Raw genomic sequence first — 27394 nt, forward strand, 5'->3', positions numbered from 1 at the left:
TAATCTGTATGAGGAAAATTGCAGAATCTATGTAGTATAAACTGAGCTTCTTAAATTCAGGTACAGTTGTCCACAGGAATCCATGTCTGTGTAGAGAGTAAACATCACAAACTTCAGGAGCATTTATTTTACTTGACAAGTAATCTTATAAATTGTTAACATTAAAATAAAAGAGATTTGGTAGGAAGTGGAATAAGTACCTAGATTAATTTTTATAATAAAATGCTGGACTTCAAAGAACATTTCTGTTCGTTTAGAGTGCCTGTGGGCATTCACTTGTATCTAACGAGAGAGATAATTCTATAGGAAAGTTTGCGAGGCACTAAAAAGAAAACATAAAGGTGTTGGCTGCATGGGGACTGTGGCTGGGAATCCATCAGCTGCTTGGGTGTTGATGCCTCACGGTGGCGGTGGGTGCTCAGTGCTTTTGATGAGGTCAGTAATTTGTCCTGGATCCGGTAAGGCTGTGTTAATGTTAAGCATTGACATCATGAAGGTGTTCTCCTCTCAGGATATGGTGGGTTTTTGGAAGCAATTGGAAGTTTACTTTACTTCAGTGAGAGTTGGGAAAGGAAAACGTGAGCTTTTTCCTGTACTAGAAATTCAACTTCTTTACTTTGTTTCCACTGCTGATAAAGGTAGGCAGAGGAAAGTCTTCGCTGTGTCCTCTTTGAGACGTAGTCTAGCCTTTAGGAATGAGATGCCTTCTCTGAAATTTGAACAGTGCATTAAACAAGGAGGCAGAAATATTAGTGACAATCATGCATGATCTGCATTAACTTGACCAAATTGAACTTGTAGATAGGAAGAGCTAGATTCAGAAAATTCTCTTATATGAGACTGCTAAAGTGAGGCTAAGAGAGCATGAGTAGGTAGTCTAAGATCTCAAAAATAATTAGATACAGTGGTCAGTCTACAATTTTCTATATACTACATTGTTAGGACCTCAGTGTCTTCTACCTCCAGGGATCATCTTGACAAGAGATATGGCATGGGCTTTGTCATAGGACAGCTCTGGCTATGACTCGAACACATAGTAGATTTTAGAGCCTGTGCAAGTTACTTAATACATCTTTGCCTATTTTCAGTGGGGCACCTACTTTGCAGAGTTCACTCTGGGATTGAGAAAATGTGTGAAAAAAATACCTCATACAGGGAAGGGGCTTAGAGTACATATTTAATACATAAGAGATCTCTCCCCATTTCCCATTTCAAGCGTTCTGCCTACTTATATTACAACCTTGTGGCTTCTCAGCCCAAAAATTGCTGTACCATTCATATAAGTTGCTGTGAGGGTAAGAGATAATGAATCTGAATGTGTTCTACAAATACGCACATCGCTATGAGTTTCCTTATTAATTCTTGCAACTACATGACTTTAGACCAACTCCCTCGAGAGTGATTTGTGATTAATTCCAAAAAGGTGAAGATATGGGAATATTCGTCTAAACATCTTTGGTAATATAAGAATCCTGATCTTATCATTTATTGGGTTATTTTTCCATTAACACTGAAGAAATTATTTTCCCCTCTATCTGTCCTGCAGATGTTTTCTTCAGAATTATTCTCTGATTCCACAGTAGATAAGCACAATTCAGAGTTTCGTAGGTCTTCCTTTCCATTGAGTATTTGGTTCCAGCCAGTCAAATTTCAGCATTCAGACTCCATTTTCAAGGCCACAATGGAGACAAGACTCAAAGCAAAAGTATTTAAGGACGTGGTGAATTCTGTAGCAGAGCCAAGAGAGTGGGTTTTGGAAATCACCTGACTTCTACATACAAATGCTGTGTATTTCATAATTTCTGATGAATGCAAGAGAAACCACAGAGACCTAGGTCAGTTTTTCATCTTGTTTTGCCTTGTAAAGTCAAAAACTCTTCTCAACAATTTAATTCATATATTTGTTATAGGGATTCTTTAAAAGATGAAGTTTTAAAACGTAGAGTTTTATTAACTCCGTAAATACATATGCAGACACTTTTAAATTTGAATTGAAAGTGATCATTTGTCACAGAGAAATGGTGAGGAGAATAAGTGGAATTAGTGGAAGTTCCAATGTATAAATTGTTTATTATTTATGGGTGAACAATATAATGTGAGATTTACTAAAATGTAAGACATTGTACAAGAATAGGAATTAATTAAAAAGAAACTAAAATATGGTGTCTGCTCTTATTGAATATTAAAGATATTCATTCATTACATTAATATTTACTGAGTAACCATATATATAGTATACCATTATGTACATATATACTATGTGTCATGTATACAATGTACTTTGATACACATGCATTTATGTGTGTAACTGTGTGTATACTGCCTGGGCTGGTAACAATCTTGTTCTCCCTGACATCCCAGACATCACTGGCATCCCTTACCTCATTCTCATCCATGAATGTCCAGCAGTAGTTATGGTCATCCTTTCAGTTGTAGGCCCCTGTTTTCATCTTACCCTGAGCATGGCCAGTATTAGGATCTTCAGTGGTAGATGGTTGCAAAGAAGGAGAAGGCAACCAAGAAGAAAAGGAGTACCTACATGGGGAACTTTGCAATATAGTCACTGTGTGAATGTGTTCATGCCAGTTCAATTTTAGTCTTTAGTTTTCTGAAAGTTAAGCTAGAGAAATCTCTTCCAAAGCTTACATTCTATGGTTCTGTCTCATAATAATGCTGTATTTGTATTAGCCTTCCCTTACTGTTTCTTTCTGATGTACACCCTCCTGGGCCCTGACTTGGCCACCATTCTAATCCTTATCCACATTAGACTCCTCATCCCCCATAAATATAACTTTCTGTTCTGCATCCTTTGCCCCTCATGCCATCTCCACTCAAGCCCACCTGTTGGAGCATCTGTGCTTCCTGCATGACTCCAGCCTCTGTATTGCTGAAGACCCTTGCATGGGAGCCATCACAAATGGTTGGGAATGAGCACCCCCTTCCACCTCCTATGTCCAGTGAGGCAAGAAGTGGAAGCGGTGTTCTTGCTTCTCCCAGTATAAGTGGCAGGTGTTAGAGAACAGTGAGCGGTTTAGGATGGTTCTAGAAAATCAAATTAGCACTTTAATATCGGACCTCAGTCACATGATGAATTAATTAAATTTTGCTAAGATATCCTGGAAAACTAACACTGTGTTATACTGTTTCTTTAGGGAAGGGTTATCTATGTTCCACGCAGTGGACTTTAGAATTTAACTCTCTCAGTACACACAGGTTGCTTACAAGTTGGGACTGATCACTCAGGGGAAAAATGAGGTAACTATTCATTATAGCATATGCCAAAGGAAAAATCAATGATAAAGAATATGTGCTAGACTTTCAGAAGAATAGATCAATACAGCCCAAAGAGAATAGAAAAGGAAAGAAAGTTTAAAGAGAAACATACTTTTTAAAAGAAAGGAGGAGGGCATTCCTGGGGAATGGAATGACATAGATTGGCCATAAGAATATACTGTCATGAAGTGTTCATTTCTGTGCCATGTATGCATGTGTTTGCTCGTTTAATTTTTGCCACCCGTGCATACATACCTCTTTCTTCCAGTATGGATACTCTGGATTTTTCTTGGGGAACTAATCCCTTTTCTTCTCTTTGATGGTATAGTTTGTGTCCCTAATTCAAGCAGTGAGTGAAGTCAGCCTTCCTTCCAAGTGTTTCAATTTTTTGTCCAATGAATTCTTTATTGGCTGTTGCTCATTTGATTTGACTCTTCTATCACTTACAACAGGAAGAGTTCTCAATGGTAGATGTGGTGATAAATTTTCAGTTTTGAGTAGGAAAATGACATAAAAACGCTGGCTTGGCTATAGTGGAAGATCCATGTTGTAGAGTAATGGAAGATAAGTATAGACGGATTAGTAACCTTAAATGCTAAATTAATAGCATTTGGCCAGTACAATTGGTAGACACCTTACTATTTGTGGGAGACCCATTTTAGCTTTCCTCTTTTATTCTAGTCAAGGTCTGGTAACATTAGGCTGGGCCCACAGCCAGACAGTCATTCTTAACTCGCAGAAGTCCCGCAAACTCTGGCCTTAACCTCTGCTCTCAAGGTTCCTGACTCTGTATCCTTTGCAGCTAAAATAGATGAAAACTCAGCCTCATATAGAAGTTTAATGTGTCCCCAAGGTGACATTGAGATTTTCTCTTCCTCCCATTAAAAAGAAATTTTTATTTAATTTGTAGGGAGGAGGAGGAAGTGGCTAATCTTAGGCTGTTTACAGAAATTCCTCCAAAGGTCTTAGATTGGCCTAGCCTATTGGATGCAGTTCTATTTCAGGGTGGAATCCATGCTGGTCTTTCATGTTCCTGTTTTTCATTTCATGCAGAGATGGGTCCTAGGCATAAATTTATACTTGCATAACCACTGAGAGATGTCACATTTAACCATCTGGTTAGGAACTGTGCCAAAGATTCTTCTACACTCTGGGAATATATGGCCATAGAAGTTGTTGATATTAATGACTTCCTACATTTCTGTATTTTCGGGTTACCTTAGGAGAAAATGTCAATGGGTTTTATCTTCCTTATATGAGGAAACTGAGTTTTTTCAGAGGATGTTTTTAGGACTAAATACATAAGGTCTACATTGGCCATTGTGGTATGTAACAATTGCAGCAGTGCATGTTTTCCCCTCCTTTATGGAAACTGTTAGCCAAGTTTCTTTTATGAAACTTTTCTTTGCCACATTCTAATCACGATGTTAGTAGATAAAACTGTACTCTCTGGGAGTTTGTCTGACTGGTTTATGACCGTGGAGTATCTTACTGATTTAGAAGAGAGACTAAGCTTGTCCAATCAGAGTGAACTTTAGGATTTCAATTAGGAATGCTAGGCTTACCTTCTGGGCTTGGGGAAAAGATATGAGGCTGGAATTAAGACATGAAGCAATCGTGAGAGAGCCTGGTGTTGTCAGGGACTCTGTAGAGCCTCACAATGGAGAAAACCCAGAGGAAGTGGAACCAGGAGATGGATATTTCCATAATGTTTGAGTACACATCAAACTCTAACTGAAGCTGGTCTGAATCCAGAGCTCAGTTAAATTAAGTTCATTATGTCTCCTTAAACCAGTTTATATCAGGATTTATGTTGCTCTTTATAGTTTGGTACTATTGGAAATATTCTCCCCCTCTGCTCCTTGCCTTGGAAAGCTCTTACCTTTTCTTCAAAATTTCTCTCAAATATTTCTTTCCTCTGTGAAATTTTTTTTGACGCAGCTTGGTAGTTGGTCAATCCATCATAATCTTTAGCACATAGCACAATGATATGTTTACTTATTTGTATCTCTCATATTGTAGCTTATTGTAATTCACTTTATAATATTTAGCACCTGTTTCTCTGCCACATTGTGTGAAGCTTTGGGGATTTGGTGCTGAACAAGATACATTTATTCTCTGTGTGAATTATTGAACTGACAGGTAATTGATCATTAAAGATGTGATATGTTTTAGCCAAAGGAAGAACTAGGGAAGCTATAGAAGATGGCTAATAAACAAATGATTACCTATGTGATATACTTGGAGAGTCACAAAAAGGGGAATTACACAGTGCTAAGATAGTATGATTCCTAGAGAAGGATTGACCTCTTGATCATGGCATTTTGTTTTGTTTTGTTTTGTTTTGAATCACTGGGGGCTATTTCAACTTTTGTATACAAAAGAAACTTGAAAAAATTTACTGAATTAGTGCATGATTCAAAACATATTCTTCTTTAACTTTTCTTGACTAACACTACTCCACAAAAATCTTAAATCTTTATTGAATATACATTTTTGCCCTCATTTATTTCTTAACTTTTTGAGAGTTGATGCCTGGCATTTGTAAGTCATATATTTTAGATTTTCAAAGATTTCCAAATAAAAACTGCAGAAATATTTACCAAAGCAGGTAAATTCTCCCTCAATCACAATGTCAACAAAAGTCACATTTATAACACTATGTGCCCACTGCCCATGCTTGCCAGCTTTTAAATTTTCACCAGCATTTTATCATCTATATTATAAAAATATTACCTTAACTAGAGAACTCATTGCAACAGTTTAAGAAATACTTTTTCTTATCCCCATATGCACCATATTGTAGATTATGTTTGAGTGACAGATTAACACTGAATTTGACAATTCATTCATGAGAGTATCTAAAACTATTATATCCAGGCCAAGAACCAAGGATTTATTATATCTCTTGACTTTATTTTTTCCTCTAACCAGTTTCTTCAGTTGGACTTTTATTCTGCCTTTTGCCAGGGCCAATGTTGCAAAAGAAATATTTGCATATATGACCTTTCAAGAGTTATTATTTACTTAAATGACGAATGGAGGAAAGACGAAAAAAGTGTCATTTTATGAGCTGATGCTGGCTTTGATCAAAAACTAAGTGACTCATACTATTCAACTTTGTGAGTCAAGAAATCACAAGTGAATCATACTTTAGATTTTCAATGTGGCCAAGAATGTAGAAACCATGAATATGAAGTTCATGAACGCTATGATTGTGGAATAATATGTTTCATTCAATGAAACTGTAAGTTATTTGAAGGAACAATGATTTGTATATTCAAACTATGTAAATAAAACATTGAATATCTCTGGGTCTCAGTTTGTCACTTACAGAATCGGTACATGAGGTTACATTTTTATTACTCTCCCTCAGAGTCTTCCAGGTCTTAACATACAGTTTAGCTAATGAAAAGTTGCCCACTAGTTAGTTAAACCCTATTGAGTTATGCTAATTTTAGACAGAACACTCTCATTTATGCTTATAGTCTATTGATATCTTTATATTCATTTATGAAAAGGTCATTTACAGTTTGGGATGCAGCTGACATTGAAACAGAATGAAGCAAACTGATCTCTTGGAGATTGGATTCAAGATATCATCTTCCTTAGCATTAACATTTAACCTACATATAACTAGGAGGGTCTAAGGTAAGACAGTCAGCAACTAAAATTTCTTATTAGCAGCTTATCCAGAATTTCTAACTGACCTTAAATAGTCTTCTAAGGTATATTTATTTCCAGAATGCCATTCATTAATTTGTTTTTTCACAAAATCACTTTTTAGAGTCTTACATGATGGATCTTGATCAATGAAACAAATTGTGCATAGTTTAGTGTGAAGATAGCTACTTAAAACTTCTATTAAAATGCAACATGATTAGTGCTAGAGCAAATTTATGAATCCTGTTTTGTGGAAACACAGTGGAGGGAGTGATAAATTCTGACAGAGAGCTAGGAAGGAAGCTGCAAAGAAAGTACTCAATGGAGGAGACATTTGAATAGACTCTTATGAGTAGAATTTTTCCAGAAAATTGAAGTATGAGGGGGAAAGTTAGTCCAGGTGAAGGGAACATCATGGCCAACCACAGAATGGCATGAAAAAGCAACCTATAGCTGAGAAATCAAAATCAGGCTTTAAAGCCATCCCCAAAACCACCAGAGATATTCAATCATTCCTCTGAATTTCTAAAATGTTGTTCATATATTTGGTAGACTATTTTTTTATGAGTCTCTTAGGCTAACTCCTTTCATCAGACTCTGTTCTTCCAAGCAGGGAACATTTCTGATTTACCTAACAAAACATATAGCTAGCACTTGGTAGCTGTTCAACACATAGTTGTTAAATGAGTAATAAAGTAGCTGGACTGTGGGTTGTGTGAGACAGAGATTGGAAGATAAGAAGGTTAAACTGGGTCAATTTGTAATGGGATTTGAATGTTAAAACAAGCAGCTTAGCCTTTGTTCTTTCAGTAAAGACAAGCCACTGCTGGCATTTAAGCAGGTTAGTGACATGATCTGAACTATGCTATTGATAGTTCCAAAAGAAGAAAAGATATTTTCTTTGGTCTCAAAATGAAGGCTAATTGTCTTAGTAAAAATATTTTAGGTTGGTCAAACACAATTCTTGAGTTTTTTAATAATTAAAGAGCTTCCAAACAGGTGGGTGTAGACAGTGTCTCCCCCTTGTTACCAATTTATAATGAAATCAACACATATTGCCACACACACACACACACACACACACTATTAACAGACTAGTGAAAAATAGTCATTCCAAGTCTGTAAGCTTTATGAAGTCCTAGGGCTAATCTTTTTAGGTGCTCTGATAGTGCCTTGAGCCAAAGATTTACTTGAGACAATGCAACAGAATTCTAAGAGCAAGATTCACCTAATTGAAGTCAGGCACCCAAGAAGCCTCTGAATTAACAGCTGTAAAACAGAACTGTTTAGAATTTAAATCTAGGAAACAATTCTTAAAAAATCTGGGATATGGGTTCTCAGATTTCTATACCCTGTTATGTAAAGGCAAGAATGCCTCTATGCTGCTTCTACATAAGCTACATGTTTTAAGCATCACTGTTTTCACCAATGGAAAATCATATCTAATATCCATTGTTTTAATTGATAAAGCATTGATATTGGCTGCAGATAATAATAGGTGAAGAACCGGTAGTAACTGATTCTGGAGTATGGATTAACTCTAGCTAACTCCCACCCTCCTAGGGTATAGAGTAGGACAAAGGAAGAGACGCATACACACACACATACACATACAAATTCAGATGCATGCACAAACGCATCACGTCACATCTTTGCCAAGGCATATCAAAGGAAATTTTAGACTATAGAATACCCTTTAAGAATGTATATGTATTTTTTTTCTGGTTACTATGCTAAGATTTCTATACATTAATCTGTGAAATCTCCCTTCCTTGCTCTTGAACAATAACACAGGCTGATTATGCTGCTTTTGCCAATCACATTCAGGTTTATAAGAGTCAAGTTTTCAAATATTAAAAAGTTCAGAAAATAATGTGATATAAAATCTTCAACCTTTCATGAAATTCAAAGTTTCATTCACCTTACCTTCTGCTACAGATTCAATGTTTCTGTCCCCTCCAAATTCATATGTTAAAATCCTAACCCCCAATGTAATGCTATTAGGAGATGGATCCCTCAGGAAGTGATTATGTCACGAGGTTGAAGACCTGTAAATGGAATTAGTGACCTTATAAAAGAGGCCCCAGGATACAAAATCAACATACAAAAATCAGTTGCATTTCTATACACTAACAATGAAGTAGCAGAAAGAGAAATTAAGAAGACAATTTCATTTACAATTGCAACAAAAAGAATAAAATACCTAGGAATAAACTTAACCTAAGAGGTGAAAGATCTCCACCAAAAACTATAAAACATTGTTGAAAGAAATTGAAGAAGACACAAAGAAATGGAGAGATATTCCATGCTCTTGGATTGGCAGAATTAACACAGTTAAAATACCCATACTTCCTAAAGCAATCTATAGATTCATTGCAATCCTTATTAAAGTTCCAACAACATTTTTCACAGAAATAGAACAAAGAATCCGAAAATTTATGTGGAACAACAAAAGACCTTGAACAGCCAAAAGAATCCTGAGGAAAAAGAACAAAGCTGGAGGTATCACACTCCCTGATTTCAAAATATACTACAAAGCCATAGTAACCAAAACAGCATGGTACTGGCACAAAAACAGACACATAGATCAATGGACCAGAATAGAGAGCCCAGAAATAAACCCCACATATCTATGGACAGCTAATTTTTGACAAGGGAGCCAAGAGCATACAATGGAGAAAGAAAACCCTCTTCAATGAACAGTTTTGGGAAAACTGGACAGCCACGTGCAAAAGAATGAAAGTAGACCATTACTTTACACCTTGCACAAAAATCAACTCAAAATGGATTAAAGACTTGAATGTAAGACCTGAAACAGTGAAACTTTTAGAAGAAAACATAGGCAGTATGCTGTTTGACATCGGTCTTAGCAGCGTATTTTCAAGTACCACGTCTGACTGGGCAAGGGAAACAAAAGAAAAAATGAACAAATGGAACTACAGCAAACTAAAAAGCTTCTGCACAGCAAAGGAAACCATCAACAAAACGAAAAGACAGCCTAACAATTGGGAGAAGATATTGGCAAACCATGTATCAGATAAGGGGTTAATATCCAAAATATACAAAGAACCCATAAGTCTCAACAACAACAAAAAACAACAATCCAATTAAAAAATGGGCAAAAGATCTGAACAGAAGTCTCTCCAAAGAAGATATACGGATGGTCAACAGGCACATGAAAAGATGTTCAACATCGTTAGCTATCAGGGAAATGCAAATCAAAACTACAATGAGGTATCACCTCACTCCCATCAGAATGACTATAATTAACAGACAGGAAACAACAAATGTTGGAGAGGGTGTGGAGAGAAGGGAACCCTCATACACTGCTGGTGGGAGGGCAAAATGGTGCAGCCACTGTGGAAAGAAGTATGGAGTTTCCTCAGAAAATTAAGAATAGAAATACCATATGATGCAGCTATTCCACTCCTGGGAATTTATCCAAAGAACTTGAAAACACAAAGGCATAAAAATACCTGCACCCCTATGTTCATCACAGCGTTATTCACAATAGCCAAGACTTGGAAGCAACCTAGGTGCCCATCAAGGGACGAATGGATGAGGAAGATGTGGTATATACATGCAATGGAATACTACTCAGCCATAAGAAATGATGGTATCTGGCCATTTGTGACAACATGGATGGACCTTGAGGGTATTATGCTAAGTGAAATAAGTCAGAGGAAGAAAGTCAAATACCATATGATCTCACTTATAAGTAGAAGATAAAAACAATGACAAACTCATAGATACAGAGATTGGATCGGTGGTTACCAGAGGAGAAGGCGGGAGGGAGGAGGGCAAAAGGGGTGATTAGGCACACATGTGTGGTGATGGATTATGATTAGTCTTTGGGTGGTGAACATGATGTAATCTACCAGAAATCGAAATATATTATGATGTACACCTGAAAGTTATATAGCATTATAATCCAATGTTACTGCTATAAAAAATATATAAATAAACAGGGGAAAATGAAAAAATACAAAAAGAGGCTCAAGAGAGTTCCCTTTCCCGTTCCTTTACGTGAGGACATCGTGAAAAGATGACCATTTAGGAAGTGGATCCTCACCTGACACTAAACTGCTGGCACCAGGATTTTGGACTTCCCAGCCTCCAGAACTAGGAGAAATAAATGTATATTGTTTATAAGCCACTCAGTTTATGGAATTTTTGTTACAGCAGACCAATGGACTAAGACATTTTCTCAGGACTGAGAACAGCAGAACAACAGCAGTGGGGAAGAGGAGGAAAGGGGTATGGCCTTTTGTTCAGTTCCTTCACCTTGCTTTTCTGCTCCTCTCCCAGTTTTTATGATACATGAGCTCTTCCAGAGCTGGTAGATGGTGGGAGGAGGATGCATAAACATATTACCTGACTAGTATTACTGTAACCTGACCTCTAATTGCCCAAATGCAAACCCAGTCTCTCTGTCTCTCTCTCTCTCTCATTTCTTGTGGAATAGTCTTTTGGGGATTTTCTGGAGACTCCTTCTAATCCCAACATCCACACCTCCTCTAGAGTTCTACTTCACATTCCGTGGGAGGTTGGTTGCAGTCCCCTGCTGACATTTTATAATGCCTCCTCAGAACTTGCACCTCACACAGACCTTTTCTTATAAAGTTTTTCTCACCTGGGCAGACATTCTTCTCAGGCAGGTCTCTTTCAAGGTGTCTGGGGCTCAGTTACTTTCCTAAGTATTTACCTAGCCCACAGGATAGCACAATAATATTCCACCCAACACATTCCAGTAGGGCAAGCAGCTAAGTACCTACACTCCAGTTTTCTCTCTTTGCTTTGTCCTCAGGGACATCTCCAGCACATGTAGTCTTCAGAATTTTCCAGGAAAAACTAAGGCATCGATTTCAGTGCCATGGAAACTCTAGGAAACGTAGGTGAGTTTTTCCTGAGAAGGCATTTATCACTTATCACTCTAGTCTCTTGAAGCCCTAAGAACCTTTCCTTGTTTTAACTCATGTGTGTGGGACAAGCCCATCTTCCCCATGCAGTCACAGTTACTCTCTGGAGTTTTCTGAAATCTGCCACCGTTTAGTTTGAGACCAAGGTGACGCTCACGGGGGAGGTGTGCAAATGCTTCTCCTCTGTGCAGCAGTCTTCATGTTGTCTTCCCTATTAATCTCTTGGCCTCTCTCATGTTTGGACTGGCACTGACAGATGTGCTAAGGAAAGCAGTCATGTGCTTTATAATCTATAAATATGCTTAGCATCTTTCTTTGGAACGTGGGAGTAATTTTTACCTATTGTTTCCAGCTTTGGGGCCTCTTTCAAAACTGAAAAAAACAGGACAAATCTCATTTCCATCCTGTTAGATGTTCTACAGCTCATTTAATACTCGTAATGGCTCTGAGAGGTAAGTATTATTATCCTTACTTTACAGATGTGTAAATTGATGTGGAGCTCATTATTCCTTCAAATGGCAGAACTCAGCTATAAATCTGGCTGTGTCTAACTTTAAAGGTCAACCCTACCCTGCTCAGTTCTGAAATGTTTGAGCAAGGAGGCTGCTGACAAAATAGACACTGATTTGGGACCAAGAGGTCATATGTGAACGATGGATATTTTGGTGTTTGGTCAGCATCAGCAGGAGCAGTCACTCTCAAGGAAGGAAAGGCTCTATATTCCTGAAGATTCCTCTGACAAGCTGAGGAGTTTAGTGGCTTAACTACCAAGTTGTTTTGAATATACCAGTCTTTAGTCATAGGACCCAGTCATTCCCATAGACATTAAATTGTGTAGTCGTATTTCCAAGTCAAATGGCAGTTGAATCAAAGGTACCAATCCACGGTGAAGAAGTCATTGTCTAAGTCCCAAGCTAAGGCGTAAGCTTCATGTGTGTTCTCTGCTAGTAATTTCTGTTCTTTTACATGTTAAAGGAAAATCCAAATGCCTTTAAGAAAAAGAGAGGTACTTCCATATATGAAAAAGGCAGAGAGAGCAGGAAATATTGATATCTAATAGTGTATTCTTGTTTCCCAGTTACAGTTCAACTTTTATTGTTTGGTTTTATATTGAATATATCATAGAAATTTAAGCTTAAGCTATTTCTGATTGAGGTGAAGATGTTATGAAACGTAATTTGATTGAACATTAGGAAATTTGGTTTAATTAGTAATTTGGAACTATTTAAACAGGCTTATATGGATGTAATATTTTTTTAATTTCTAAATTACCAATTTGTGCTTCCAGTTTATATTACTTGAATCTTGCCTATGGTGGACCATCTGGCTTGCAGTCAACATTCACCTTTCCCTGATTTCCTAACATAATACCTGATTCAATCCATCCATCTCCAAATGCAAATATTATATTATTAGATGTACTGCATAGTTAGAATTCTTTTTCTGAAAGGAATCAGATATCTAGTATTCATTAATAAACTTGGTTTATGTTTCTGAGTAAACTCTTATTATCTTTATGTCCATTTTTACTACTTCTATCAAAATAACATCAACTCTATTTCTTCCCTGGCAAGTATCAGAAAATTTTAGCTTATGTCTTAACATAAACTAATATCTCCAAGGGAAAGACAAGGTGGTTTATAGAGGACATCAGCATAATTATTATTGACAAATGAAGATGATTTTATGTTCCTGGTACAAAGCTGTTTCAGAGACTGAAAAGAAAAATGTGTATAAGGACAAATTAATTAGACTATTCTCAATCAAAATGATCTAGCTCAAGGTTGGTAGTGAGTTATTGTTCTTGTTTAGGGAATAGTTGTACTGAGGTTTTGACATGCTGGGGAATTATGTGCATTGAAACATAAAGTTGGGCATTAAGCAGATAAATTAACATAGGAAAGGAGCATTTTAGCGTGATACCATATTTTTGCTTTGCTAATTTAAAAACTGCGCTGTTTCAGTTGGTTATAGTAAATTTCCAAAATAAAGTCAAATTAATAGGAAATGTACCCAGAGGAATCATCTTATAAGGATTAAAGGTTTTAAAAAATTATAGCTTATTTTTAAATATATAAATGGTTTGCGATAAATCAGAGTTAAATGCATAGTTAATATTCTAAGGTATTGTTTTTTTTTTCTATTACCTTTAGAAATTTGAAAGAAAAAGCTCAGCAATACCACTCTTCTGTACCTATAGCCTAATTGCTTCATTAAGTGTTAAGATATGGGTTTAAATCTACATACCTCTCTCTACCAACCATTTACATGAACAAGTGCCTTCAAATTCTCTGCTCCTCCAAAGTTTCTTCAGCTTGAATAATAACAATACATTTATTAAGTACTTTCTCAGTATCAGACATTGTTCTACATGCTTTTTATAATTTAATTTCTTTACTCATCAAAGTGGCTCAGTGAAGAACTTTCTATAATTAACAGAGAAGAAACAACTGAGCCACAGAGATGTTAAGCAGGTTGCCAAGGACCACACAGTTTGTAAGTGGTACAGCAGGGTGGGATACGAAGATGGTTAATTTGCTCTTAATGCCTACAGTAGATTACAACAAGGTCAGTAAAATGAAGAACTAGTAAAAGTGACCATAGGGCATTTTATTTTTAGTAATATACTTCATAATCGGTCACACTGAAATCTCTATGAGCTAGTGACGTCACAATCCTTTCAAATGGTATGTATGACTAAAGACATATAATACCAAGTCTTTAACACTTTGTTTGCTGTGCATTGAAAAAGGAGGCTCCCCACAGAGAAGGCACAACTCTGTAGATCATTTAACTACAGTGAATTGAATGATTTATGACATATGAAAATTAATTTCAAAACTCAAAATATTTCCCTATAGTATGAAGTTCTTGTTAGCCTTCATTGAAGGAAAAAAAAAAGTCCTAAGGTGTCCAAAGCACCTGTTTAAAGACTGTTTTGATTAATGTTTTTAGTTTTACACAAATATTTATTGAGTTGTATACACATAGGTATATTTTTTAAAAATCAAAGCAGTTAGCACATCCTTGTCTGGATCTGAATGAAGCAGCAGCATTGGGACACAGTGGCCAGAACAAAAGGGTATCAAGGTAGTTTCACTTTTGTCTTGTATTTTCAGTTTTCCAATTCATTAAATTTGTTTTATGGGGCCGTCCCCGTGGCCAAGTGGCTAAGTTTTTGTGCTCCACTTTGGTGGCCCAAGGTTTCACCAGCTCGGATCCCGGGCGCAGACATGGCACCACTCATCAAGCCATGCTGAGATGGTGTCCCACATAGCACAACCAGAGGCACTCACAACTAGAATATACAACTGTGTACTGGGGGGCTTCGGGGAGAAGAAGAAGAAGATAAAAAAGAAGATCGGCAGCAGATGTTACCTCAGGTGCCAATCTTTAAAAAGAAAAAAAAATTGTTTTATTTTATTGCATCTAAAGAATATGTGAGACCTTTAATTTGTATTCTAACCCTTTGCTTCAAAGGATCTCCTTTTCTAATCTGCTTGTTTCTTCTGACTATTCAAGGACATTCTGGGCAGTTGTTCCCATTGTAGAGGTGAGGAAACGAGAGGAGAAGGTGGGGATCTGAGTGTTGGTGTGACTCCAGCTTGCTCTTCATCCTCAATTTGAATTTTCCTCAGACATCAGAGTCTCGTAAGGGATTAGAGTAGGAAGAAATCCATGTTATACAAGAAAAGACACTGAAATTGGAGTTGGAAGAACTAGATTCCAGTATGGGCTCTGTCCCTTAGTAGCTTTCTAACTCCAGACAAGATAAATAACCACTGGAGCCAGGCTTGGTTTAGGTATATAATGGGCATAGCTTTGATACGATCAATGTGAGCTAATTGGTACAAAAATGCCGGGTAAACTGTTTAAAAAGTTTATATTTAAAAGCATAATAAATAACAAACTAATGTGGTTTAGTAGTAATAGTAATCATAATATTAATAGTAATAATAGAAATTTAATGGCATTCAATACCAGATGCATCTAACTTTGTATAAAGACCTTTGGTTTTGCTTTATCAAAACTGGAGAATAAATTTAATTTTAGTGCATCAGTGGATTCTTTTCGTATTTTATAGAGAAGTTATTATATTCTTGACAAGGTCATGAGCTGACTTTGAAGTTCGTGTGTGAAATGTCTATGGTCTATGCAAACAAACAGACAAACAAACAAAGCTTGCAGTGGGCCTTGGGATGGATGAATTGGACTAAAAATATTCTTTAGAAGTCTAAGGTAAAAAGCCTTTAACAACTGGACTAGCCAGTTCAGAAGTTTCCCATACCAAGGGCACCTAAAATCCAACTAACCTTTCTCATGAGTGATTTTCAAACATTTCCACATTTGTCAAGAAAGAGGATCAATCTTCAGGGATTAAAATATTCTTTAGATAAATCTTTTGTGCTCATACTCCCCAAACACTAAACGCTCGATGATAGTAACACGCTATTCTAACAAAGTCCTAATTCAGGGGCACCTTACCATGATTAACTTTCCCTGTTAGGGCAGAGACAGCAGATATGACCCCACTCACCAAACCACTGCACATGCATTCAGGAATTATCTAAAAACAAATACTAGAAGGAGTAGGTGTGTCAGAAGTGAAATGTAAGTTGTGTGCACAAAGGTTGGGTATTTATTTTTTTCTGTTGAAATCAGGAAAAGACAATTTTGCCTTCTCTGTAGACCCCACTGGTTTCTGGAAAGTATTAGACTTTTAGATCCTAATTATAACTTGAGCCCTCTTTTCCAAGGCCTCATGTATGAAAAATCATACAAAATTTAAGATTATAATATAATTTCTATAAGATTGTATATCATAGTTAATGAATTGCCCCTAGTAATAACAGTGATTTCTTTTAGGGGAAGTTGATTTATTTTCTACTCATTTTTTTGCAATTGAGAATTGAGGACCCTGTTTGTCAAGCAACTCTCCACTTACTCCCTAATTTGATATGAATTGGTCAAGTCCTACAAACATTTTACTGTGAATAATATTAATTTATCCTATATGAATGTGATGACAACTAATAAATAAGTATAATAAATGAATTCATAAACCATTGCCTCAACCAATAAATAATAGCTTCCTCCTGACTAGAAAGAGTGAATTTATTGATGTTGGTTTTGTATATCCCTCTTCTTTGCTAAATTTAAATCTTCTTGTGGTCAAACATGCTGGTCAGATGCACTTCTAATCTCTCATCATTCCTCCTTGACAACTTCTCTCTTGAAAAAAAAAATCTCTGCTACATACTAGGTAGTCTGAAAGTTAAGTAAGTCTTGGATCAGACATTTTTTTGTTTTTTTTGTTTTTACTAACTAAAGGCTGCTTAATTGAGCATAAAACTTAGAGAGAAAGAATGTAAACTTTTAAGTTTTTTGTATTCTAGTAATAGCAGCAGCTAAAAACATGAGTATTATGTTATATTCAGCTCAGAATTAGTGGTTAGAATTGTTGAAATAGCAGTTACATAAATGTTGCCCCTTTTCATTTATCTTCTTTGTCTTCTTATTCATCTTCCATATGTGTGTCCATGCCCCTACACACATACACACACGTAAACATCTAGTCCTGTCGTATCATATACACTAGAATAGCATCCTAATTCAAATTAAAGCTTTCAAATATATGTAGCTACATACATTTCCCCAAGCCAGTATTCTGATGCCATTCTTCCTAGACGCACATCTACCTCCATCCAACCATTTTCCAATACGTCTGAGAATATCAAAAGTATACAGTAAGCCCCTTTATATTAATCAGCACTAATTTAATGGTTGTTATATGCAATATACAATTCCGCCTTCTTCTCTTATGTAACCAAATTTTTAAGCTTATGCTTATTCAACTAAATTTTCAATAGCTGCAATTAGATATTTCTCAGTGATGATGTTAAGACAAATAAGGTCACATAAGCTAATTTTGCACTTTTATTCAACATCTGATGAGAACAACAGTTTATTCTTTCCCGCATAATTTGTGCACTTATTCAAAATATCTTCTGAGTATCTCTATGTAAAGTATCATGAATAGCATGCATTCATAATTCAGAGGAAAAGTTCACTTTTGTTTCTGTGGTTTGAAGAAATTTGGGGAAGTAAGTGAAAAGAGTTGGATTTTGAAGAAAAGTTAAAAAGTTTACAAAAGCGCTAAAAGTGGAGGAAGGGCAAATGAGGCAGTGGGGAAATGTAGAGGCAAATGCCTGTCCTATCCAGACCTAATCAAGACTATTTCCACACAATAAGAAGTCTCCCTATAAACTAGTAAATCATTGAGTGCTGATTTTGATAAGGGAACTTTCAGTACTATCCTGATGAACATCCGTTAGATCTGTCCAATCAGAGCACATAATCCACTTGGGGGTAACTGTCCTTTCCTAGATTTACATGTGGCCAAACGGGGCCAATGAGAATTTTGCTTAGGATATCACAGGAACCATATGGAAAGAGGATCTAATGCTGAGATTGCAAACACTAAGGATGACATCAGCCTGGAATTATCAGGGGCTGCTATGTGGAAAACAGTCTTAAGAGTATTCTTCCTTTTAACGATAAAGCTAATCTCAAGGGGAACCTAAGGAAAAATAAGTTTTCTGCTTTTTATAAAATAACTAAATGATATATTTTGATTGATGTGCAAATTAATAAAGATTTGATGAAAATGTTTGTAGACTTGAAATGTATGAAAAAGGTCTATTTCAAAGATTCAGTCTTTATTCATGCAAATTTGCATCTCTCTCTCTCTTCGAAGTACATTACATTTAAATATTTCTTGATTTGATTACTACTTGGACTACTGCTAATTTAATTATATTTCTGAATCCGGAATGTAATTTGGTTTATCCATATATGGCTTTTAAAAAGCAAAATAATTTTAGGTATCTTTTCTGAATATTAAAATTAAAATTAAAAGTAGTTTTAATTTTGCAAAGCTTTTGGTAATAAAGGAGAGTTTTGAAAGGTAATTTTCATGTATATAACCTTTCATGTTATACCAGCACACTTATTTCCAAACAAATACTTGTTCCTTGAAATAAAAATTTCAATAGACTGTACTACATCCCTGTCTTAAATTGGCAAAATAAAGAAAGCCAAGTTACAAACATCACCTATGTAAAAAATGTATAAATATGTATGTATATTTATGAATATAACTAACAAAATTCACTTTTTTCTTTTTTACTTTTGGAGGCTAAAGGTGGGCAGTGATGGTAGTTGTAAAATAGGCTGGCACCTTCCAGTTTCCATGAGTTTACGACTGTCATGCTTCATTATTTCCTTTCCAATGGAGAATTATTGATTCAAAGTTAGGCTTGGATTCTGGCAAAAACGTTCCACAATGTAACAATAACAACAAGAACAACATTGATGGCATCACTATTAACTAACAGTATTTGGACATTTGCAGCTAAATCCAGGGTCACAATCTTGGAAATAGTTTGATTCTTCTTTATACTCCATCCTCTACTCATTTCCTCCTTTTCCTTCTCCTTCTCAAAATAACACTTTAAATAGATTTCGATTTACAGAAAAATTCAGGAAATAGTACAGAGAGTTTCCACATACGCCACACCTGGTTTCCCCTATTACTAACATGTTGCATTACTATGGTGCATTTGTACAATTTTAATAAACCAATTGATATACTATTATTTACTAAATTCCATGCTTTACTGAAATTTTCTTAGTTTTTACATATTGCCCTTTTTTTGTTTCAGAATCTCATTCTGTTGTTTCAGAACCTCACAGTACTTTTTTTGGCAGTTTCCTTAGGCTCCTCTTAGCTGTGACAGTTTTACAAACTTTCCTTGTTTTTGATGATCCTTACAGTTTTGAGTACTGGTCAGGTGTTTTGTAGAAAGTCCCTCAATTTGTATTTGTCTTATACTTATCTCATGTTTAGACTGGGATCGTGTGTTCTTGGGGTAAAGACCCAAAAGTAAAATGCCATTTTTATCACCTCACATCAAAGGTTCATACTATCAACATGACTTATCACTGTTGAAATTAACCTTTATCAACTGGCTGAAGTAGTGTTTGTCAGGCTTCTCCATTATAAAAGTTCTCTTATTTTTCTCTTTACCATTCTGTACTCTTTAGGAGGAACTTACTATGTACAGCCCACACTTAAGGGGTAGGGTGTTATGTTCCATCTCCTTAAGGGAATGGTATCTAGATAAATCTTTTGGTATTATTCTTCACGGGAGATTTGTCTGTTTCCCCCCATGTGTTTAGCTATTCATTTATTTTTATCAGTATGGACACATGTAAACCCATTTTATACTTTGGCTTTTAATAAAATGTTACTTTCTTTATTTTCTTGCTCAGGTTGTTCCAGCTTTGGCCGTTTGGGGCTGTTTTAGTTGTCTCTTGTGTCACTTTGGTGTACCACCAACATGAGGGGTTTTTTCCTTATGAAAATACTCCTTACTTTTGGACAACACAAGATATTCCAGGTTCACCTTGTATGTTCTCTTCCCCAGTCCTACAGTGAGCCATTTCTTTAAAACCTCTGGTTCATTTTATTGAAGAATGGTGTTAGACAACAAGATCTGGGCTTTAAGTATCCTTATTAGTACTGTAATATCATTGCTTTTAGGTTCTCTCAGCTGGATGAACAATGAAATGCATGTGTATATGATAACACATATATATACACCTGTTTATAAAAATTTCTATGTGTAACTATCTATATTAAGGTGAACATGAGTTCATTGCTGATGTATCTGAACTCTAATCTATTACCATGTGGATCATTATAGCCTCCTCCCTCATTTATCTGTGACATCCTACTCTTAACAATGAGAAACTTATTTTTCACTATCTACCACTCATTTATGTATGTATTTCTCAATTCTAGTATACATGCATAGTGTTAGAATTGTTAACTCATTCCGTCATCAAAAAGAACTTTATCAGTTGGAGTACTGTATTTATATACAACCTCTTGCTTTTAGTCTTACAGATTCCCTTCATTTCCAAACTTACTTAAGACAGCAATGTTTTCCCCCACTTCCTTCAGTTACGTCGTTTCATACATGTACATACAATACATGTAGATGGCTTTGTCACGTTCTGCCTTCTATCCTGAAATACCCTGACCACTTAAAAGAATTTTTTTTAATTTACATATATTAGGGTTTGCTCTTTGTGTCACAAAGTTCTGTGTTTAAACACATATGTAGTGTCATGTATTCCTTATTGCAATATGATCGATAATTGTTCACTGTGCTCCACCCATTAACCTCCCCTCACCTCAAGACATAGCAACCACTGATCTTTTTTGCCATCTCCATAGTTTTTCCATTTAGAGAATGTCATATAATTTGGAATCATATTGTATGCAGCCTTTTCAGATTGGCTTCTTTCATTTACCAATATGCATTTAAGGTTTATCCATGTCTTTCTGTGGCTTGATAGCTTTTATCATTTCATGGCTAAATAGTATTCCATTGTATGAATGTATCAAAGTCTGTTTAACATTCACTTATTGAAGGACATATTGAATGCTTTCAGTTTGGGGTGATTATGATTAAAGCTACTATAATTTTCACATGCAAGTTTTCATGTAGACATAAATTTTCAATGAGTTTAAGTGCCTAAGAGCATGATCCCTGGATTGTATGGTAAGATTATGTTTAACTTTGAGAGAAATAGTCAGACTATCTTCCAAACTGTACCATTCTGCATTCCCATCAGCAATGAATGAGAGTTTGTGTTGCTCTGCAATTTGTATTTTTCTTTTTTAATTTCCTCCATTTTAATAGGTGTGTAAGGGTATTAAATTGTTTTAATTTACAACTCTCTAATGACAAGGTGTGGAACATCTCGCATATGTTTATTTGACACCTAAACATCTTCTTTGAGAAATTGTCTGTTCAGATCTTTTGCCCAGCTTTGAGTTGTGTTTTTAGTTTTCTTATTGCAGAGTGAAGGGTTATTTCTATAATTTGTATACAAGTCCTTTATTAGATATTTGTTTTGCAAATATTTTCTCCCAATCTGTGGCTTATCTTTTCCTCCTCTTAACAGTGTCTTTCTCAGAGCAAGAGTTTTAATTTTAATACAGTCCAACTTATCAGCTTTTTCTTCCAGGAATGGCATTTTTGGTGTTGTATCTAAAAACTCCTCACCAAACTCATGATCATATAGTCTCCTATACTATCTACTAGAAGCTTTATGGTTTTGTATTTTACATGTAGTTCCGTGATCCATCTAAGTTAATTTTTGCAAAAGATAGAATGTCTATGTCTAGGTTACAGACAGCCAATGAAAACTTTGGAGCAGTGCCTGGATTCAGGTGGGGGGGATTTAAAATCTCTCTCTCTCTCTTTCTCTCTGCCTGAATTTCAAGGAGTCTGAATGTCTACATGTCTTACCAACAAATGGGGTAAAAACAGCCTCTGCCACGTGAAGTGCTTTCTTATGGGAGTTAGGTGGACCACAAAGTAAAGATTGGGATATCACAGTGAGACATCGTAGAGTCTGGACACAGACAACCTGATTAGAATCTGAAGCCCATCTTTTACCAACTAGTTGACCTTGGGCAGTTTTCAAAGCCTCTTGTGTCTCAGTTTCTCCATCTATATTAGGATAATAGTAGTACCTATTTATAGGTATGTTGTAAAGTCAAATTAGTTAATATTTGCTAAGTGCTTGGGACAAAATCTGGGTTATAGTACATACTCGAAAAGTATTTGAAAAGTATTTGAGATATAAATGCAAATTTAAACTCGAATTATCTCTATATATTTATTACTTTTTTTAACATTTTAACATTTTTTAAAAATCCTTAGTCACTAGCAGGGTGTTTGTTTTGTGTGTGTGTGTGTGTGTGTGTTTCTGTCTGAATGATTGGAGTTGGGGTGGGTAGGTGTCTGTGTTCATGCGTGGACTGGAATGTTAAGTGGAGAATGTCATCTCCATCATGACGAGTGTGATTATTATGGACATTAACTGTGGACAGGCAAATCTGGGCACAGCCATGGCTGTAGGCTTCAGCTATCCTACACTATAGGGAACTCCCTCTTCAACAGGTTGAACATTTCTGAAATTTAAGTATTCATTAATTTTCAGTAAGTGAGGTAGCATTCTTTATGGTGCATATTAACAGAAATACAGAATCTTTCTTGAGGAACAGTGATCCTGGTTTCACTTTATGCCAAACATATCAGACTATGACTGCCTGTTGCAGCCAGTTCTGAGTGCTGACCTTGGAAAGAAGAAAGACCAGTGCAATGACACTGTAGGCACGCCTAATAATATTAATAATAAGATGGCCTTTTCCTGGAGCTGTCTAGCACCCTTGACTGATTGTTTCTTCTCTATTTTCTGTTTTAAATGTATAATCTCTTGAAGTTTTCTCTTCTGTATTTTCCCATAATAATTCTTACTTTTGTTTGACCAAGAACATTTTAATTTAAATTTTTATACTTACACTCCCAGGGCACTTCTCTGCTTCTTCACTTTTTTCCTAGATATTATCTATGTTCAGTCACACCCCTGACCCTTGGTATCCCCAAAGGCTGCTTCACACCAGTGTTCATGTTACTGCAAATTCTCATTTGCCAAACAGCTATACTGATACGAACTCGCCTAAAGGATGATATTAATAATAAGAATTTTTTATACAAGGTGAATAAATGTGCAAAGTTCTTAAGAGAAATAGAAGTAGAGCTCCAGACTATTAAAGAAGATATTTTTTTTAAAAAAAGGAAAAAGATACATAAACCGATAGCCCCAGAAAATGGCACATATGTATTTTTATGTGAAAACAAAACTAAAAGGAAGAAGGAAGAACTGGTGTCCTGAAAAGTGACAGTTTCAGTCATCATTTGAAAACTTGATTCTAAGTTGTCATGTTAAATTTGAACTATGGGTGTTTGCCATCTGCTAGATCAGGGTTTCTCAATCTTGGCACTGTGGGCCATAAAATTCTTTGTTGCAAGTGGCTGTCGTGCTCATTGTAGGATATTTAGCAGCATCCCCGGCCTCAATCAACTAGATGCCAGTAGAACCCCCACCAGTCGTGGCAAACAAAAATGTCTCTGGGCATTGCCAGATGTCTCATGGTGGTAAAATTGCCTCCAGTTGAGAACTCCAGCACTACGCATTCTAAAAATTCTTTTCTAGGAGATGCTTAAACCCATGGAAAGAAGATATGGTGAGATGGGGGACTTTAAAGTAAATATGAGTTAGAAAGTCGGGAGGAACTTCAAACAGTTATATTAAAGTCTTGAGTTATCTGAGCGTACTTAATCATTCCATCTTGTACTTGGTGTTTGTTTTATTTGAGTAGAAATCTCTAATAACTAGCAGTGCAAAAGGAAATCATGTCTTGTTTTTATTATGGTAAAATAAACAAAGCTCTTTTCCTTGGGACCTCTTAGTTTTTTTATGAACTCTTTCTTTGAGATATGATAATGCTAAATATTATACAGTTTGTGTGGCTGAGGAAAGTGAAACACACAAAAGATATCGTCTCTTCTAAGGCACTAACCAGATACCCAGAGGCCAGTAGGAACCCTGAGTGTTACGTCCATATTCTTTTGATTATAGTTGAAAGCCACTCACTGCTGTTGTTTTGGGTTATGGTTTTATTTTAAGCATGAAAAAGGCATGTTATCTTTGTAGCAAAATTTTAAAAAATCCATTTATTAAATTACTACTGTGGTCATGTGAAGAAAATATTCTGTACTTAAAATGTCCTCTTAACTCTGCATAACATTTTGCATTTTGTAGGCAGTGAACTAGAATAATTCAGCTTTATTCAAGAATGAGTAAGTGGCAGAAAAAGATAGAGACCATAAAAGTCTCAGAGAAAACTCAAATGAGAAATTATTTCTGGCTTGAGAATAAGGAATGGTCCAGGATTTGTGGACCCTGAAGCTTACGTAATCATCAGGGCCCTTTCAAAAAATAATAATACAAAATTATATATACAATAGTTGGTAAGAAAGGGAACATTTATTTGGAGTGAGAAAAGTAAATTACTACAATTACACTTTTTTTCAATGCTGACAAATTGCACAAAAGCACAGATTGCAAAAAAATAGCATGCTATTTTTATTAATTAACTGCCTGGCACTCTTTATCATGGTTTTTCCCTATAATTTTTGGCTTCATCCTCTTTGATAACCTCTTCATATGACATTGATTTCATAATAACTTTTTCTATAGCAAGAATTTTAAAAATAATTTATTATTTCATCTCATACTTGGTTGAAATAGCTTATTTTCATTTAAAAAAAAAGTTGTTTTCAGCTACAGAACAATTTTGGCAATGCCATGTAAATTTTTGGGATTAATGTCCAATTTGGAAATCTCTCTCTCAAATATTTTATTTATGGTCTATAAGATTTGGTATGATTTCTTAGACATGTTTCTGGGTTGGTACATTTCAAACACTGTTTCTCCTTCTCTAAGCACAAACTTCTGGAGTGAAGCAATGTAGGACACTTCCATTTCACAATCATAATCACTATCCTCACAGCTTCATCCCAGGGAGCTAGGTAAGTTCATACAGCAGAAGGTAGGCATGTTCCTCTTTGAAAAGCCATCTTTTCACTGGGACTGTCAGCAATAACAATTCTACATAGGTATGGCTAACAAGCCCATAATTATAGCTCACTAAACCAAAAATAATGCATTCCCACTTTAACTTTCCCTATTAGGTCACAAAAATACTCATGATCACTCCAAGGCTCCAAGGGCCCACATGATAAAAGGTGAGGTAAGACAGAAGGAACTTGGAGCAGACAGACCTAATGCATTATGACATTTATGAATTTTACAAAGACATGCAATCACGGGAACACATTAATGGTGAGGCACCTCAAATTGTGGTCTTCATTATCTGTTTTTGCATGGGGAATATCTTCAATAAAAGAGAAACATGATTTTATTCTGTCATTACACACAAGCCATGTCATCGCTTTGACTACTTTTTTGTATCTTGACTTTTTTGAGATGGTTTATACTATGTGGCACAGCATGAACATCTCATGATTGTGTGAGAAATAGGCTGGGTCTTATGTCTGTTCCTGGACTTCTTTCTGCTAAAACAGTAGACTGTAGGCTTAGGGTTATTGGCTGTGTGTTTGGCAGGCATGGATTTAAATCCCGGGTGCACATTTACTACCTGTGTTACCTTGAAAATGTTCACGTCACTTAATTATGCTCCATTTCCTCATCCTCTACTTGGAGAAGATATTTCCTCCTCATATAATTTCATAAGATACTAAATGTAAAGCACTCAATACAGTACCTGGAACACAACAGTGTTCTACAAGTAGTTGGTGGTGAGCCCTTATGTTGCCAGTATTGTGTCAGTCTCTCACTGCACACCTCTTGCAGTCCTAGCCTTAGACTTTGGAGACCATTCAGTTTTCCCTCAATGTTGGAAGCCAATATTTTGCCTTCTGCTCACTGAGGCTTTGCTTCAGAACTTCCTGGATTTCCCAGTTCTGTGCCTTCATCCCAGTCTTTCACATCCCCTGCACGTTCTGTAGCCAATCCTTTTATAAGTAAAAACCTGAGCCATCTTCCTGAATCATTCTAGCCTTTAATCATCACTAATTTCTAACTGACCATTTAAACTATTTCTTGTTGTCTTTCATTCCTGGGCTTCCATTTAATTCTTAGGCTTGAAAACTAATTTGACTTCACTACTCTGACCTTCTTCAAAACTCTCTCCATATGACATAGACCATAATGTGGCATTTACCCTCTGCTCTTCCTCCTTCCCACCCTTGGTCATCTCATTTCATTAGATCCCAGCATGTGTGGTTGTTCTTGGCACAGTGTCCTCAAGCCTGCTGTCTACTGCAATACTGAGTTGATATCTTCAGTGGAAATTCTAAATGACTCCTAGATCTCTAAGCTTTTATCCAGACTTTAACTAAAGGCCATCATCACATACTGTCATATTTTGCTACCTTCACATATACACCAGCACCAACCAAACAGGCTAGGCAAAGTCTCATGAGGTCAGATCACTGCGAAGTGCTGATGATAATATCAGCTCAGGGTTCCTTTGTCCTTCTGGTAGAGAATAAACTGTCCCAAAGTTGAGGAAGCAAATTCCAAGTTGATTTCAAATGTAACCTTAAATAGTGCTCAGTCCAGAGATACATTTATTTTCATTCACTCACTAATTTACCTATTCATCCATTCATCCATAAAATACTTTTGAAAGTCTCCTCTATATACCAGCCACTGTAAAAATCTATGGAAATTAAGAGAAGAAACTCCCTTCACCAATGTTTATGGCCACAATATCTAATCAAAAGTCAAGCTCTGTCAATTCTACTTGAATGTTCTTGCATACTGCCCATTTATTTCTATTATCATTGAGATCGCTCTCACTTTTACAAGTCAACCATCTAACTCCCAGTTTGTTATTAAGCCTTCTAAACTGGTCTCTCTTTTTCTATTTGTGTCCCTGTTCAAGTCATTCCACACAGTGAGTCAGAATCTTCTTTTTGAAAAGTAAATCTGATTATGTCCCTCTTTTGCCACTACCCTTTCAAAAA

General features: G+C 36.0%; 1 protein-coding gene across 4 annotated transcripts in view; it reads left to right on the plus strand.

Moving 5' to 3' along the window:
- Positions 1-27394, plus strand: part of ANO3 (anoctamin 3) — a 451605-nt gene that overhangs the window by 30843 nt on the left and 393368 nt on the right. For 2 of the 4 annotated variants that reach the window (XM_070273459.1, XM_070273460.1), the window contains one exon: positions 12208-12307. The exons of the other annotated variants lie outside the window; for them this stretch is intronic. In XM_070273459.1, coding sequence (XP_070129560.1) covers positions 12295-12307 — 13 coding nt within the window. In that variant the 5' untranslated portion in view covers positions 12208-12294. The remainder of the gene's footprint in view (positions 1-12207; positions 12308-27394) is intronic. 4 annotated transcript variants of the gene reach the window in all.

The sequence above is a fragment of the Equus caballus genome, chromosome 7 (genome assembly GCF_041296265.1).
Source record: "Equus caballus isolate H_3958 breed thoroughbred chromosome 7, TB-T2T, whole genome shotgun sequence".
Lineage (NCBI taxonomy): Eukaryota > Metazoa > Chordata > Mammalia > Perissodactyla > Equidae > Equus > Equus caballus.